At 49.2% G+C, this 14,077-nt stretch overlaps 1 protein-coding gene across 7 annotated transcripts in view; it reads left to right on the top strand.

Moving 5' to 3' along the window:
* The window catches only part of CACNA1A (calcium voltage-gated channel subunit alpha1 A), a 322,020-nt gene that overhangs the window by 79,347 nt on the left and 228,596 nt on the right, over nucleotides 1-14,077 (top strand). For 6 of the 7 annotated variants that reach the window (XM_073803167.1, XM_073803170.1, XM_073803169.1 and 3 more), the window contains exon 2: nucleotides 4,731-5,024. The exons of the other annotated variant lie outside the window; for it this stretch is intronic. In XM_073803167.1, the coding sequence (XP_073659268.1) occupies nucleotides 4,731-5,024 (294 nt within the window). The remainder of the gene's footprint in view (nucleotides 1-4,730; nucleotides 5,025-14,077) is intronic. 7 annotated transcript variants of the gene reach the window in all.

Here is a 14,077-nt window from a genome sequence, read left to right as displayed (position 1 = left end):
TGGAAGATTCTGAGGAAAGAGAGAGGAACTCCAACATGTCAAACTTCAAGGTTAAGCAAGCTTTGGGAATGCCATTTGGTGAGAAGAAAGCATAGATTCTTCTGCCACCTTGACAGGGGGCATTTGGAAATATGTGTGGGTATCTTTGCTTTTCACAAGACTGAGAGTGCTACTGACCCCCAGTGGGCATACGCCAGGGGTGCTCAACAACCCACAATGCACCAGACAGACTCAAACAGCAAAAACTGTTCCACCAAAAATGCCAACACCATCACGATTGATAACTTTAGAGAATGCCAAGATAGGGATAATAAGTTTGTCCCTTCCAGAGCAGTGATTAGCAAACCTGGATGTACCCCCACTGACTTGCTGAATGAAAATCAGGGGAAAGGGAGGGCCCAGGAATCAGAATTTTGACAACACTTTGCAGGCATTTCTGACATACAGCCAGCTTGTCTGCTGTCTAGGCTTGGGTTAGGGTGTCTTGGAAGATTTTCTTTGTCGTCTGGTAAAAAGGCGGCCAGAGTTTGTTGTAGAGACTTCATGGTTAAAGTCCACAAGGAGAATTATCACAGATCACTGTGACAAGTGGTGCTACCTGGGATCTACATTCAGAAGCATTACAAACATTTTCTGTTGAAGTAGAGAACACCCAGAAAACTGCACAACTTATAGGTGCACAGCTCAATGAAAACTTTCAAAAGGCACAACTTTTACAAAGTGAACTCACCTGTATAATTACCACTTCAATCGAGAAGATTCTAGAAGCTTCCCCCCCCTTGTGCCAATTACTCCTCTACCCTCAAGGGTGATGGCTACTTCAACTTCTAAAGCATAGATTCATTTTGCCCATTTTGAAGTTTATATAACAAAAATTACACACCACGTTCTATCGTATGCCTGGCTTCTTTGATACAAAATCGTGTTTGTGAGTTTCATCCGTGCACTTGTGTGTAGCTTCTGATCGTCCATTCTCGTTGCTGCGGAAGGCTCTCTGTGCAAGTGCTCCACAGAGTATTGATCTGTTCTGCTATCGATAGATATTTGGGAAGTTTCCAATTTTTAACTAGTATGAATATGATGCTGTTCACGTTCCAGGGAGTGTCTTTTAGTGGACCTATGTCCTCATTCCTCCTGGGTTTGTACCTAGGAGCGCTGATGCCGGGTCACAGGGTATTCACAGGGTCCAGCATTGGAAGAAATGATCAGTTTCCCAAAGTGTTTGTATCCAATTACTTCCACCCAACAGAGTCAGAAGGAGTTTCAGATCCATGTCAGTGACCTGGGCATGTTTTAAAATCTCTCTCAGCCTCAATGTTTTCACTTGTAAAGTGGGGCTTCTATGAAGACTTGTAGATGCTTTATCTCGGTGAGGACTTTCTCAGTGAGAGGTTACTCTTTTCTGAAAAGCTCTGGGTCTTTAGAAATCTCTGTAGGTGATGCTTATGCTATATGAAACTCAACTGTCTTCTTGGGAAAGTCCATCGTAACAAGTTATGTGTAAGTTCACTTTGCACAAGGCAGCCTTCTTATATGACTGGCTGTTCGTATCCATGAACGTGGGATTACTTCTTGATTCATATTAACTGTCATTTGCCTTTGAAATCTGAAACATCAAGTACAAAAATCATTAATATTTATTGAGAATCCTACACATCCCATTTCCTTGCAACTCTGATCACTCTTGGTTTAATCATTTTGTCCATACCTTGACAAGTTAGGAAATCTTAAAAGTGCTACAGGTGACCTGTAAAGGCTTACCCGTAGGCACAGAATGGGGAATATATGTAAAGACATATCATCTTTTCTAGTATGTTTCAAATGAACTCATATACTGATGGGGGAGGACATTAAATAGGAGTCAACCAGCTAAGCCTTGAAAAAATATTTGTCTTCTTCATCCTCTTCCCCTTCCTCTCTATCACCCCTACCTTCTAGTCAATATATTGCTTTTGCAAAAATTCGACAGTTTCTTGGTACATCCACTTTGGACGACAGTTTGGTGACATCTTACAAACCTTTGATATGCTACCTTGTGACCCAGAAATTTCACACTTAAGGCTATTCCTACAGAAATGCATATTTATAGGTGCCAGGATCATTCAAGGCAGGAATGTCTAAGAGCCTCAACTGGAAACAACTTCGATGTCCATCAACAAGATAATGGATAAACAGATAGTGGCTTACTCTTTTATTGAAATACCATACAGCAGTGAAAGCGAATCAATCGCAGCGACATGTGACAACAGCGGATGAATCTTAGAGACATAATGTTTTTTTCAATTTTATTTTATTGAAGTACAGTTGGTTTACAGTGTTGTGTTAATTTCTGCTGTACAGCAAAATGATTCAGTTATACACATATATACATTCTTTTTTATATTATTTTCCATGATGGTTTATCACAAGATATTGAATATAGCTCCCTGTGCTATATTCCTTGGATAAACAACAGGGATACCTTGTTGTTTATCCATTCTCTATGTAATTGTTTGCATCTGCTAATCCCAAACTCCCAATCCATCCCTCTCCCACCCCTCCCCTGCCACCTTGGCAGCCACAAGTCTGTTCTCTGTTAAAGACATAATGTTGAACCAAAGAAAGCAAACATCATAGAATATATACGGATGCTTATATTCATATAAAATCCAAAAAGATGCAAAGTGGAACTGTATTGTTTAGGAATGCACAATAAAGTAGTAGAAGTATAAAGAATAGCAAGGCTATTAATACCATAAAGTCAGGATGTGATTATTGCTGAGGGAATTGGGCACATGTGTGTTTCCGGGGAGCCAGCTCTGGACCTGGGTGTTAGTTCCATGAGTGCTAGTTTCACAGCAAATTCTTACACTGTACATTTATGCTTTGAGTATTTTCCTGTGTGTTTTCACTTTCACAATACAAAAAGGGGAATGGGAAATAAAACTGTAGTGGCTCTGGAGAGAAGCGAACACCATGCAACATATATACGCCAGAAGCTTTATCCAGCCAAGTAGGACCTGGTTAGTTATCCGCCCCTGGCAGTTAAGATTTGCCACCTCTGGGGTTTTTCCGACGATGGGGGTCAATCTTTCATTCCAGCTTGCAGGGCCGATTTGAAACTTTCACAGAAGTACCACCAAACCATTCTCCCAGTTTTTAAAATTTGTCTTTTGCTAAATAGAGCAAATTTGTGTAGAGGACTCACTGCACCTCTAGACTCGAATCTCCTTCCTTTTCTACCTTTAAGTTTCTTCCTTTCTTCCTCCCTCCTTCTCCTTGCAAAGTGCTGGGAGCGTCCGGCTGTCTGCAACCGAAATGGAACCCGCTGAAAAGCAAGGTTTCCTCCCAAGGGAGGAGGAATCTGTCGTCCCAACTTCCCCCTTGCCTCCCGACCATCCGGCTCTCCCCTCTCTCCCCCACAAAACTCCGCTGAGACAGGTCCCTTCGCGCCTCCGCGATTGGTCGCGGGCCATCATGTGCCGACACTTTGGGTGGGTCTTTCTCCCGTTAAACTCATCAATCGCTCCTCTTTGGAGCCTCGCTGGCCAGTGGTTCAGACCTTTGCGCCCATTTCCCCCCCCACGCCCCCCCCCCCACGCTTACTTCCTCTTCCCCCCACCCCTCCACATCAGTCTTATTTTAGCAAAACCTAGAGAAGGAAGAGGAGGCATTGGGGGGGGGGGGGGGGGGGGCGATGGACGCTAGGCATTGCAGCATCCGGGAGCAGCTATTGAGTGGCTAAACGAACGGCGCATACCTCTCTCCCTCTTTCTCTTGGTTTTTTTTTTCCTCCTGTTGGGAATTTTCAGGATTTCATTGCTGCAATTTAACCCCAAGATGAGGCACGGTTGAGCGAAACGCTGCGCGCACACGCACACTCACACTCCTTCGTGAGCAGAAGAGGCAGCCGCTGGTGATTCAGGAAGAAAAAAAAAAAAAACAACACCCGGACCCTGCGGCTTCAAGACTCCTTAAGAGCCCTTCGGAGCGTTTCCCTCCCCCCTCCCCTTCTTTCCTTAATACTCTTAATTTTAATTTAATTTCATTTATTTGGCTACAGATCTTCCAGCATTTTTAAGGTCTAGGAACTCAAGCAAAACAGAAAGGGGGATTTTTAAATTTGGGGGGCTGCCTTCCCCCCACCCCCCAGCAAAGACTTGGGTTTTATTTTTATTTTTTTAACAAAAAATGTTTTTAAAGAGCCGAGCGCACTCCTTTTGCAAGATGCCAGCCTGACCCGGACCTCGGAGGAATTTGAAGCTTCCACTGCGTCCCGGGGGGCGTCCTTTGCAAACCGTTCGAGTCTTAAAGGGGGTGTGCGTTTTTTTTTTTTAACTGTGTTTTTTTTTTTTTTTTTTCCTTCCGGAGTGGGTGGACTGGGGATTGCCTGGATTCCTTCCTCGGTTATTTTTTGCCTTGCTTCCCTCTCCCCTCCCCCCCTCCCCGGCCCCCGCGCCCCGCCCCCGCCCCCTCCTCCAGCCCCTCCTTCTCTGGGGTCAGCCAGGAAGATGTCCCGAGCTGCTATCCCCGGCTGGGGCCGGGCAGCCGCCTTGTGAGCCCCCGACCCGAGGCGCCGAGCCGCCGCCGCCCGATGGGCTGGGCCGTGGAGCGTCTCCGCAGTCGCAGCTCCAGCCGCCGTCTTCACAGCCCCGGCAGCATCAGCATCAGCATCGGCGGCGGCGGCGGCGGCTGCGGCGTCTTCCGCATCGTTCGCCGCAGCGTAACCCGGAGCCCTTTGCTCTTTGCAGAATGGCCCGCTTCGGAGACGAGATGCCGGCCCGCTACGGGGGAGGAGGCTCCGGGGCAGCCGCCGGGGTGGTCGTGGGCGCCGGAGGCGGGCGAGGAGCCGGGGGCAGCCGGCAGGGCGGGCAGCCCGGGGCGCAAAGGATGTACAAGCAATCAATGGCGCAGAGAGCGCGGACCATGGCCCTGTACAACCCCATCCCCGTCCGACAGAACTGCCTCACGGTCAACCGGTCTCTATTCCTCTTCAGCGAGGACAACGTGGTGAGAAAATACGCCAAAAAGATCACCGAATGGCCATATCCTTTGCCCAAACCCCGGCAACTGCGCCTCCCCCTCCTCCCTCGCTTCCCCTCTTCCAGGCTGGGAGAGACCCGGGGGTTGATGGGAGGCGGGGGGGGGGTGGTCTTCCAGGGGCTGGGAGAGGGGGCACCGGGGAGGAGTGTGGAGCATCTCTCCACCCCGAGCTGGGTTGAGGTACCGTGGAGGCTTGGGGTTGTGGGCGCCGGGGGAGTGGATTCCGCCCAAGGACCGATTTCAGAATGAGTGCTGGGCCCTGGGGTCGTACAGGGGCCTTTAGAGCCAGTTCCGGATGGGTCAGAGTTCTCCCCGAATGAGCGTAGACCAGGCCGGGGCCTGAGCACTCTGCCCAGGGCAGAGGAAGCATGGGGTCCTTGGCTGGGTTTCCTTAGCCGCCCCTCGCCGGAATCCACGGTTGCCTCCAGAGCTGGAGCCCAGTCCCAGCTCTCAGGCCTCTCCACCCCTGCTTGCCCGAGGTTGGGGGCTGCCCTCAAGGAGGGTGCCTAGGGGTTCCCAGGGCCAAGAGCCAGTGGGAGAGCATGTGGTCTTCACACTGAGGGGCCAGCACTGACCAGAATTAATATCTCGGGATGGACCGCTGGCCAGGAAGGGATGGGGGGCATTTTATTATTCCCCACGTCTGCAGGTTCCATTTCCTTCCACCCACTGATTAGGGACCTCATCATCTTTTGAGGTGTAGAAAACATCCCATTTGCCCCATCTGGGGCCCTGACCTGGAAGACCCAGGATGGGCTACTTCAATAAGAAAGATAGGACAAGAGAAAATGAGGTGCTGGGTCCTTCCTAGGCTGCCGTGTTAGGCCTTGGGTTGGAATCTGCTTCTTCCACCCTAGAGACCCGGGAGGGGACACCAGGAGAGTCAGCATCCATGTGGACATCTTGGGCAGGTAAATGACTTTTTTTTTTTTTAAATTGAAGACCCAGAGGAAGAAAGTGGAGTACACATTTTCCTCTGCTGAGATGCTACCAAAATCCGGATCCCCTTGTGTTTCTTTAAATTCGTGCCTGCTTGAAATAAACCTTGAGGAGGGCTTAACATCTGTTGAGATGTAGGGAGGCAAGGATGGGTAATTAGTCGGGCTTTCTAGCAGTTATCTAAGCATGACCCAGATTCCAAGTAGGGGGACGAACCCTGCTTCCCAGGCTGACTGGCCACCGTGCCGTGCCCAAATGTGCCGCTCCTCGGCTCGGTTCCAACTGGCTGCCCTCGGAGTAAAAAAACGAATGGGGCTGGTTGGGCCCGTGGGCTTCACTGATGAGCCCCCATCCTTTTTGTGTATGGTTTTGACAGGTATATACTCAACAGGGCTGAGCCCCAGGTGGTCCTGGGCTTGCTTATTTGAGGAACACGTTGGCTGGTGGATTCACTTTTAGGGGGGACCAGAATTGAGCAGGATTTTGGCTGCTGGGTCCGGAAACTGTAACAGAGGCCTCTGAGGTTTTGGAGTGTGTGTGGGCAGTCTGCTTCTAGGGTGGTGAAAATTAAGAGGTTCAGCTGCTGTCTTTTTGGAGGGGTGTACCCCTAACCACGATGTCATTTTGATTGGTGCCCAAGGCAGGAGCCAAGTCTTTGCCTCCTAAGTTTCAACCTTGTGATTATCTGTTGAAATGCTCAGGGGTCTCGTAATCACTCTGCCTGTCTCCCCCCAATCCCTGGAGGAGTGGGGGGAGGCATGGAGAATGGCAATGTGTCAACGTGCGCAAGATCAGATAACTCAGGGGTGTCCAGGAGGGATTCACTGGGCTGACAGGTTTCCGTGTTGAAAATGGCTTTAGATCGCCTTCTGGAGCCTGGATTTGGAGTCTACTAGGAGGAAAGGAAGAAGGTGGGAATCCTAATGTGTCCTTAGCTCACCCCGGTCCAGCCTGAATCCTGATCAGAGGGCTGTTGGGGAGGGAAGGGATGGCAACAGTCCCTCGGAAGGAGGGATCTTAAGAGAGGGATGCAGGTGAACTGGTAGCACTCAGTCCTTTAGAGGTTTTCTTTGGCTTTCTTGCTCTTGGGAGCTTTGTGATGAGTTTGTGCATTTTGCTTTTTGCAGCCAGTTTTTTTTCTCTCTTTGGCCTGAGGCAGCAAACACATTCTATAGCCCCACTCTCAAAGGGAAAGCTTTCCATCCCCCGATCTGTCACCAACCAGAGTCATCCAGGACTGAGCTTTCTCTGGGGGGGGGGGGAGGTGATGAGAGGGGAGGGGACAGAGAGATGGGGGGCTAGATAAGGGCAATTTGGGCCAATGCAAAGAAATGGAGTGTGGAAACACCAAGGAGTCAGGGTACCAGGGGAGAACATGGACTTGAGTATCTAAATATTTCTGCCATTAAAGAAAAGTGTTGAAGTACTTATTTAGAACTTTTTCAGGGCCTCTCACTGTTGTGGCCTCTCCCGTTGCGGAGCACAGGCTCTGGACGCGCAGGCTCAGCGGCCATGGCTCACGGGCCCAGCCGCTCTGCGGCATGTGGGATCCTCCCGGACCGGGGCATGAACCCGTGTCCCCTGCATCGGCAGGCGGACTCTCAACCACGGCGCCACCAGGGAAGCCCTAGAACTTTTAAAATAAAGTCTAATGTATATATATACGCACATGGGAAAGTATACAACTCAAGTCCAGATTAGTTAAGTGAACATTCATGCCACTGGCACCCAGGTCAAGGAAAAGAACGTAACCAGCTCCCCAGAAAGTCCCCTCCTGCCCCCTCCCAGTTACTCCCCCCGATAAGGGTTACCGCTACCCCGACTTCTGACCCCATGGGTTCATTTGGCCTCCTTTTGAGCCTCCTGTAAATGGAGTCAGAGGCCGTGTTCTTCTGTGCCGGGCTTTTTTTTTTTTTTTTTTCCTCAACAATCTGTCTGTGAGATGCCTCCGTGTCACTGTGGGTCGTTGTGGGTTGTTCCTTCTCATCGCTGTGTGATATTTTATTGTTTGACTCTCCCACAACATACTTCTCCGTTCCACAGTTGAGGGCCATTTGAGTGATCTCCAGATTGCGCATGTCTTTGGTTGAACTTTCTGGGGAGGCGTTTCTCTTGAGTTTATACCTAGGAGTGGAATTGCCACTGCCGTTCTTTGATGTGCATGTCGCGGAACATGTATTTGGAAATGGCATTTACTGAGGGTTGCAGGTGAGTGGGCAAAGCAGGTTCTTCACCGTCACGGGGAGGAGTCAGTCAGTGGCCGTTCCGTGAACTTGGCTGCGTGCTCTGAGGGCCTAAGAGTGTTACTTCCAAATGCAGATTCCAGCATGGTACGCTGGTGGAGGGAGGGTGCAACCTTGCATTCCCCATGGTCACAGGCACTTTGCCACTGTGATTCCTTCCCCTTCTGCACCCCACTTTCCTCGGGAGCTCAAGCTTGAAGCCATCAGTGAGAATTCAGGGGTTCTCATGAATTTCATTTTTCTCTAAGTCAGGAGACCCAAATGGAAATCTTTGATGTTCAGATTTCCATCGGTGCTTTGCACTCTTGAAGGATTCCAGGCAGCAAAGCTGTCTGGATCACACACCTTGGTTCCGTGTTCTCCTCGACTGGAAGTCTGATTTAAATATGGCCGTGACGGCCTCTGACGATGGCTTCTGAAGAGCTCAAATCTGTCAGCTCAATAAGGCGCATCTGTCAACCTTCCTAGAGCCCCCACTTAATGCCGCTTGCTCCTTCTGACGCGCTACCAAGCGCCAATGTGAATGTCATCTTCCCCCAGTCCTGCTGATGCCAGCAGATCTTGCGCTGAGCGTGGTGTAGGAATTTGGGCCGCGGACTCAGGTCTGTGTTGTCACGCTCCTTCTCCTGAAGTGCTTGCAGGATTCCGGGCTTTCATACCCTTGTTTTCAGGACTCTTCACAAGAAACCCAGAGTCCCATCACATCAGGTAACCCACGGACACTGGCTGATTGGCACTCAACCCCTCACTCACCTCATCAGAGTCTTGGCCCACCCTGAAAATTAGCTTGTGCTAGAAGGGCAGGAAAGAATGACTGTATAATTCTTCTACTAGATCAGCGTGGCAGGTACTTCCAGAAGGGCAAAACTCTGGGAAGTAGGAATTAGCATGGTTTTTTTCCCTTGGGTCCCCCCCACCCCACCGCCCGTCGCTGCAAAGGTGCGATTCCTCCTCCGCAATCCCCAAATCTAAAAAGCTCTGAAAACCGAAAGATCAGCTCATGTAGGGGTTAAAAAACTACCTTGAACTGACGCAAATTTATATGCTTAAGTTACAGTCTTAAATTTATCCCACGTGGTGTGCATTTTGGTGTATTTCACTGAGGAAACAGTAGATACGCTTGAGCATGGGATGCTGCTCCGGCAGACCCAGTGGGAGTGTTACGTATACGTGGTAGCACTTTGCAAACTTTCCCGAGTGTGAGGATTGCCTTGTTAAAATGATGACTCTGGTCCAGCAGGTTTGGGGTGGGGTCTGGGATGCTGCTTTTCCAACAAGTCTCTAAGGGTTGCCCATGCTGCTAGTACACGAGTTACACTTGGAGTATCCAGGTCACATCATAGATGCATCCTGTTATCTTTTTTTTCCTTTTTCTCAAAGACCGGGTTTATTGCGGTATAAATTACTTACAGCAAAATTCACCCTTTTAAGCGTAAAGTTCTCAGAGTTTGACAAATGCATGCAGGCATGTAGCCACCACCCAAATCAAAATGTGGAACCGTTCCATTACCCCACAATATCCCCTAGTGACCATTTGAGTCAGCACCCCCCTACCCAAGTGCCTTGCAAGCACTGATCTGTTCTCCATCCTTATAGTTTCGCCTTTTCTAGGAGGTCGTATACATAGAATCATATCGTATGTAGTCTTCGGATTCTGGCTTCTTTCACGCAGCCTTTGAGATCCATTCATGTGGCTGTGTGTGTATCGGTAGCTCATTCTTTTGAGTGCTGAGTAATATTCTATGGGACGCCTGGACTGGAGACTGTTCATCCACTTCCCAGGAGATTTGGGGTGTTTCCAGGTTGGGCGATTATGAATAGAGCTGAGGTAAACATTGGTGGATGGATTTTAGTGGGAACTTTGGGAACGTACATTTTATTTCTCTTGGGGAAATAAATACCCAGGAGTAGGATTGCTGGGTTATGTGGTAAGTATGTGTTTATAAGAGACCGCCAAACTGTTTTCCAAAATGCTTGTGCCATTTTACATTCCCATCCCTGTGATCCCTTTAAAGACACCAAGTTCTGGGCTTCCCTGGTGGCGCAGTGGTTGAGACTCCGCCTGTCGTTGCAGGGGACACGGGTTCGTGCCCCGGTCCGGGAGGATCCCACATGCCGCGGAGCGGCTGGGTCTGTGAGCCATGGCCGCTGAGCCTGCGCGTCTGGAGCCTGTGCTCTGCAAAGGGAGAGGCCACGACAGTGAGAGGCCTGCGTACCGCAAAAAAAAAAAAAAAAAAAACCCACCAAGTTCTAAGCTCCAGAGCACGTCTGGCCTCGAGGGTTTAGCATAAAGGATTGTGGATGTGTAGAAAGTAGAGGAAGTGGTAGCCTTAAGTGCCAGTCAGAGAAATGAGAAAGGGTGAGGATGTCATTTGTAGCTCTGTTCCTGCCCTGGTTTGAGGTCTAGCAAGGGAGGGGGGTCTCCAGTGTGGGAGAAGGGGGTCTCTGGTTGGGGGGTGCTTTGGTCCTGCCACTCGGCAGTGAAAAGCAAGCTCCCTGAGGCCATAAGACCTATATCCATCATGCTACCCACCACTGCCACCCCATCACGCCTGGCGCACAGTAGGCACTCCACTAATGTTTGCCCAGTGAGCGACAAAAGTGCTTTTCTTCACCCAGTTGCCAAATCTTCGAGATCTGATTCACCTACGTACCCACGTTTTAGCTTTTCAGTGGGTTTTAGGTGTGGATCTTGGAGTGACAGGAGGGGTGTGTGTGCATGAGGGTATCAGACCAAAGGAGGTCTCTGAAATGTTAGTGCTTGAGAAATTGGGGAGCAGTGGTTCCTTGAGAGTGGAGTCTTCCTTCAGGGGATTTTGGGGGCACATCTGTTGGGTACTTGGGAATTAGGTTCACACCCCCCCCATCGCCTCCCCAGTAACAAGCATACAACATGCACTCCTCCAACAATGGAAGACGCCACCAGGAAGGTGGATTCAATCCAGAGATGGTCAGGACCCTGAAGCCCCTCAGTTAGTCCGTTTCTGGGGATGCTAACTCAGCTCCTCAGGAGGGATCCAGGTGGTGCTGTGAAATACAACAGGGAGGTGAGGGAAAGCACCCTGAACTTTGGGTCAGCCAGGCCCAGGTTCGAATGGCCCACCCTAGCCAGGCTGCCTTGGGCATCAGAGCCTCAGTTTCCTCATGCACATGGTGAGGATGTTGCTTCTGATATAGCATGTTCCTCGGAGGACTCTGGAGGAGGTCACGTGGGGTCATACATGAGAAATGCCCAGCACAGTGTCCGGCATGGAGAAAGCTCCAAAACGCGTGAACCATAATATTGGAGAGCACTTTTCGCTCGTTATGTTCCTTTTTGGAAACTTTGACTAGAAACTGGGCTCTCTGGGTAGGAGTGGGAGCAAAGGGTCCCTCAGTTGACTGGCCAGTTTGGATTTATTAATCTGAGTGTGGCACTCTTGTTTTTTTTTTTTTTTTTAAACATTCACAGAATATTTTTTTAAATTAATTTATTTACTTTTTAAATTTATTTTTGGCTGTGTTGGGTCTTCGTTTCTGTGCGAGGACTTTCTCTAGTTGCGGCGAGCGGGGGCCACTCTTCATCGCGGTGCGCGGGCCTCTCACTGTCGCGGCCTCTCCCGTTGCGGAGCACAGGCTCCGGACGCGCAGGCTCAGCGACCATGGCTCACGGGCCCAGCCGCTCCGCGGCATGTGGGATCTTCCCGGACCGGGGCACGAACCCGCGTCCCCTGCATTGGCAGGCGGATTCTTAACCACTGCGCCACCAGAGGAGCCCCACTCTTGTTTTTTTAATTGAAATATTTGATTTACAACGTTGTCTTAGTTTCAGGTGTACAGCAAAGTAATTCAGTTATACATATACACATATACTTTTTTTCAGAGTCTTTTTCCTTATAAGTTATTATAAAATATTGAGTAGAGTTCCCTGTGCTATACAGTAGGTCCTTGTTGTTTATCTATTTTGTATATAGTAGTGTGTTTATGTTAATCCCAACCTCCTGATTTATCCCTCCCCCCCTTTCCCCTTTGGTAACCCATTTGCATTCTCTTTTCTCTCTGGAAGCTTTAAGGGAGGAAAAATGTATGCCCACTTGACCTATTTTTCTGTTCTCTTCGGTCTGAGATAAAATTGTCTTCCTCTCCCTTGATCCCTTCCTCTGTGGGTGACAAGGTAAGGGAGTTTTAAAATGTATAATTAGCTTCCCTGCCCACCGCCCCCCACCCCCATCTCCTTCTTCTGAGCCAAAGGGTCCAGCCCAGGATGGAGGCTGCAGGCTTAGGACAGCTGCTGTGGCCGCCCCAGGTGACTCCTGAGAGTTTAACAATAGAACCCTGCTCAGCTTTGGGGTTAGAATGCATCCCCCTCTTCCCCCAGTTTCTGTCTTCTTTCTCCCCTCTCCCTCACTTCCTGGGAGAATAGAGAAGGCAAGGAACATTCCAGGAGAGGGATCCAGGTGGGTGGGCTCAGCAACTTATGTTTCAAAACCCACTGGGCTTTAGTCCTTGTCTGGGTAGGGTGACCAGATGTCCCAGTTTGCCTGGGCCTGTCCTGGTTTTAGCATCTTGAAAAATCCAGCAGTTCTGGGCAAACAAGGAAGTTGGTGACCCTACTGGTGAGTTCTTAACACTCCAGAGATGAAGGGAGCCAGAGATGGTGCCAATGCCCAGGAAAGGAGAAGATAGGTAGCTTTTTGCCTCTGAAAAGCTGCGAGTTTATCTTGGAATGAATTGTGCTTTTGGAAGCTGCTTATTTAAGGCAGCTAATGCGAGAGAGATCCCGGCTCTGAAGTGCGAAATTCCAGAGTTAAATACGGATCAGGTTTTGTCGTCTCTCTTGGGTCAGAAGCGGCTTTATCTTCTTTTCAGCCTGGGAGCATTTTTGGGTCTTCCTTTAAGGTGTTCCCTGCTCAGGTTGCACCTGGAACTTGGGATTAGCAGCCCTCCCCCCATAACACTATTTAGGAGGCCTGCCCCCCACCTCCCCGGAGCAATGAGGGAAACTCAGTTTCGTCACCCACCTGCCAGTAAATAATAATCACACTGTTAAGTTCTGTTCTCATTTTAGGCCTGTGCGTAAAATATTATATAATTTTAAACCAATTTTAAAAGTATTTTTATAAAGCGGCGTTTGCAGGAGGGCTAAGTCTGATCTTAAGAATCAATGAACATATTCGTCTTAAATGAGACATTGGTATAGACCTAGAACTTGCTCTGTGTGGGGTTACACAGTTTCTGACCTGCCATATTCTTTTATCTCATTGACCTTTATTACTTCCTTTATTAAGAATAATGGGCATGGGCACCTCTGCTGACCTTCACTTTCTGCTATGAAATGTTTGTGGCGTCCATGGAGGGATGTGCTTGTCTGAGCAATAGCACCAGGGGTGGAGGCTAAAAAGGAGGAGAAGAGGTGAGGAGGGGAAGTAATACAGGGTGGAGATGAAGCAAAAGGCTTGGGGGGCAGGGGACCCTGGTTGCAAATCTCAGCTCTAGCTCCCAGTAGCTGTGCTCAGTCTCTTCATCTGTAAAATGGGCATAGTAGTCCTCCATCCAGGGAACTGGAGGATGAAAAGATACTGAAAGCATGGGGTGTATATGATCACTCTGTAAAAAGTATAAGAATGGGGGAAAAAATAGTATCAGAATGGACAGACTGTATACTCCCATGCGGCAAGGGCTGGGTCGGTTGTGGTCACCACTCTGGCCCTGTGCTTGGCACCTACAGTGGCTGAATAGATCATTGTGGGGTGTTTTCTTTCACCTCAGGGTAACAGCCAACTGCTTTCATCCTGTTCTGAGTTTACAGCACACTCTCAATATCATCTCTCCTTTTCCTTATTTTTCCTTATTTATTTTACTACTATATGGAAACACTGGTAGACCCGCCACCG

Source organism: Tursiops truncatus, chromosome 3 (assembly GCF_011762595.2).
Source record: "Tursiops truncatus isolate mTurTru1 chromosome 3, mTurTru1.mat.Y, whole genome shotgun sequence".
Lineage (NCBI taxonomy): Eukaryota > Metazoa > Chordata > Mammalia > Artiodactyla > Delphinidae > Tursiops > Tursiops truncatus.
The sequence above is the reverse complement of the archived record's forward strand: the minus strand, read 5'-3'. Positions and strand labels throughout refer to the sequence as shown.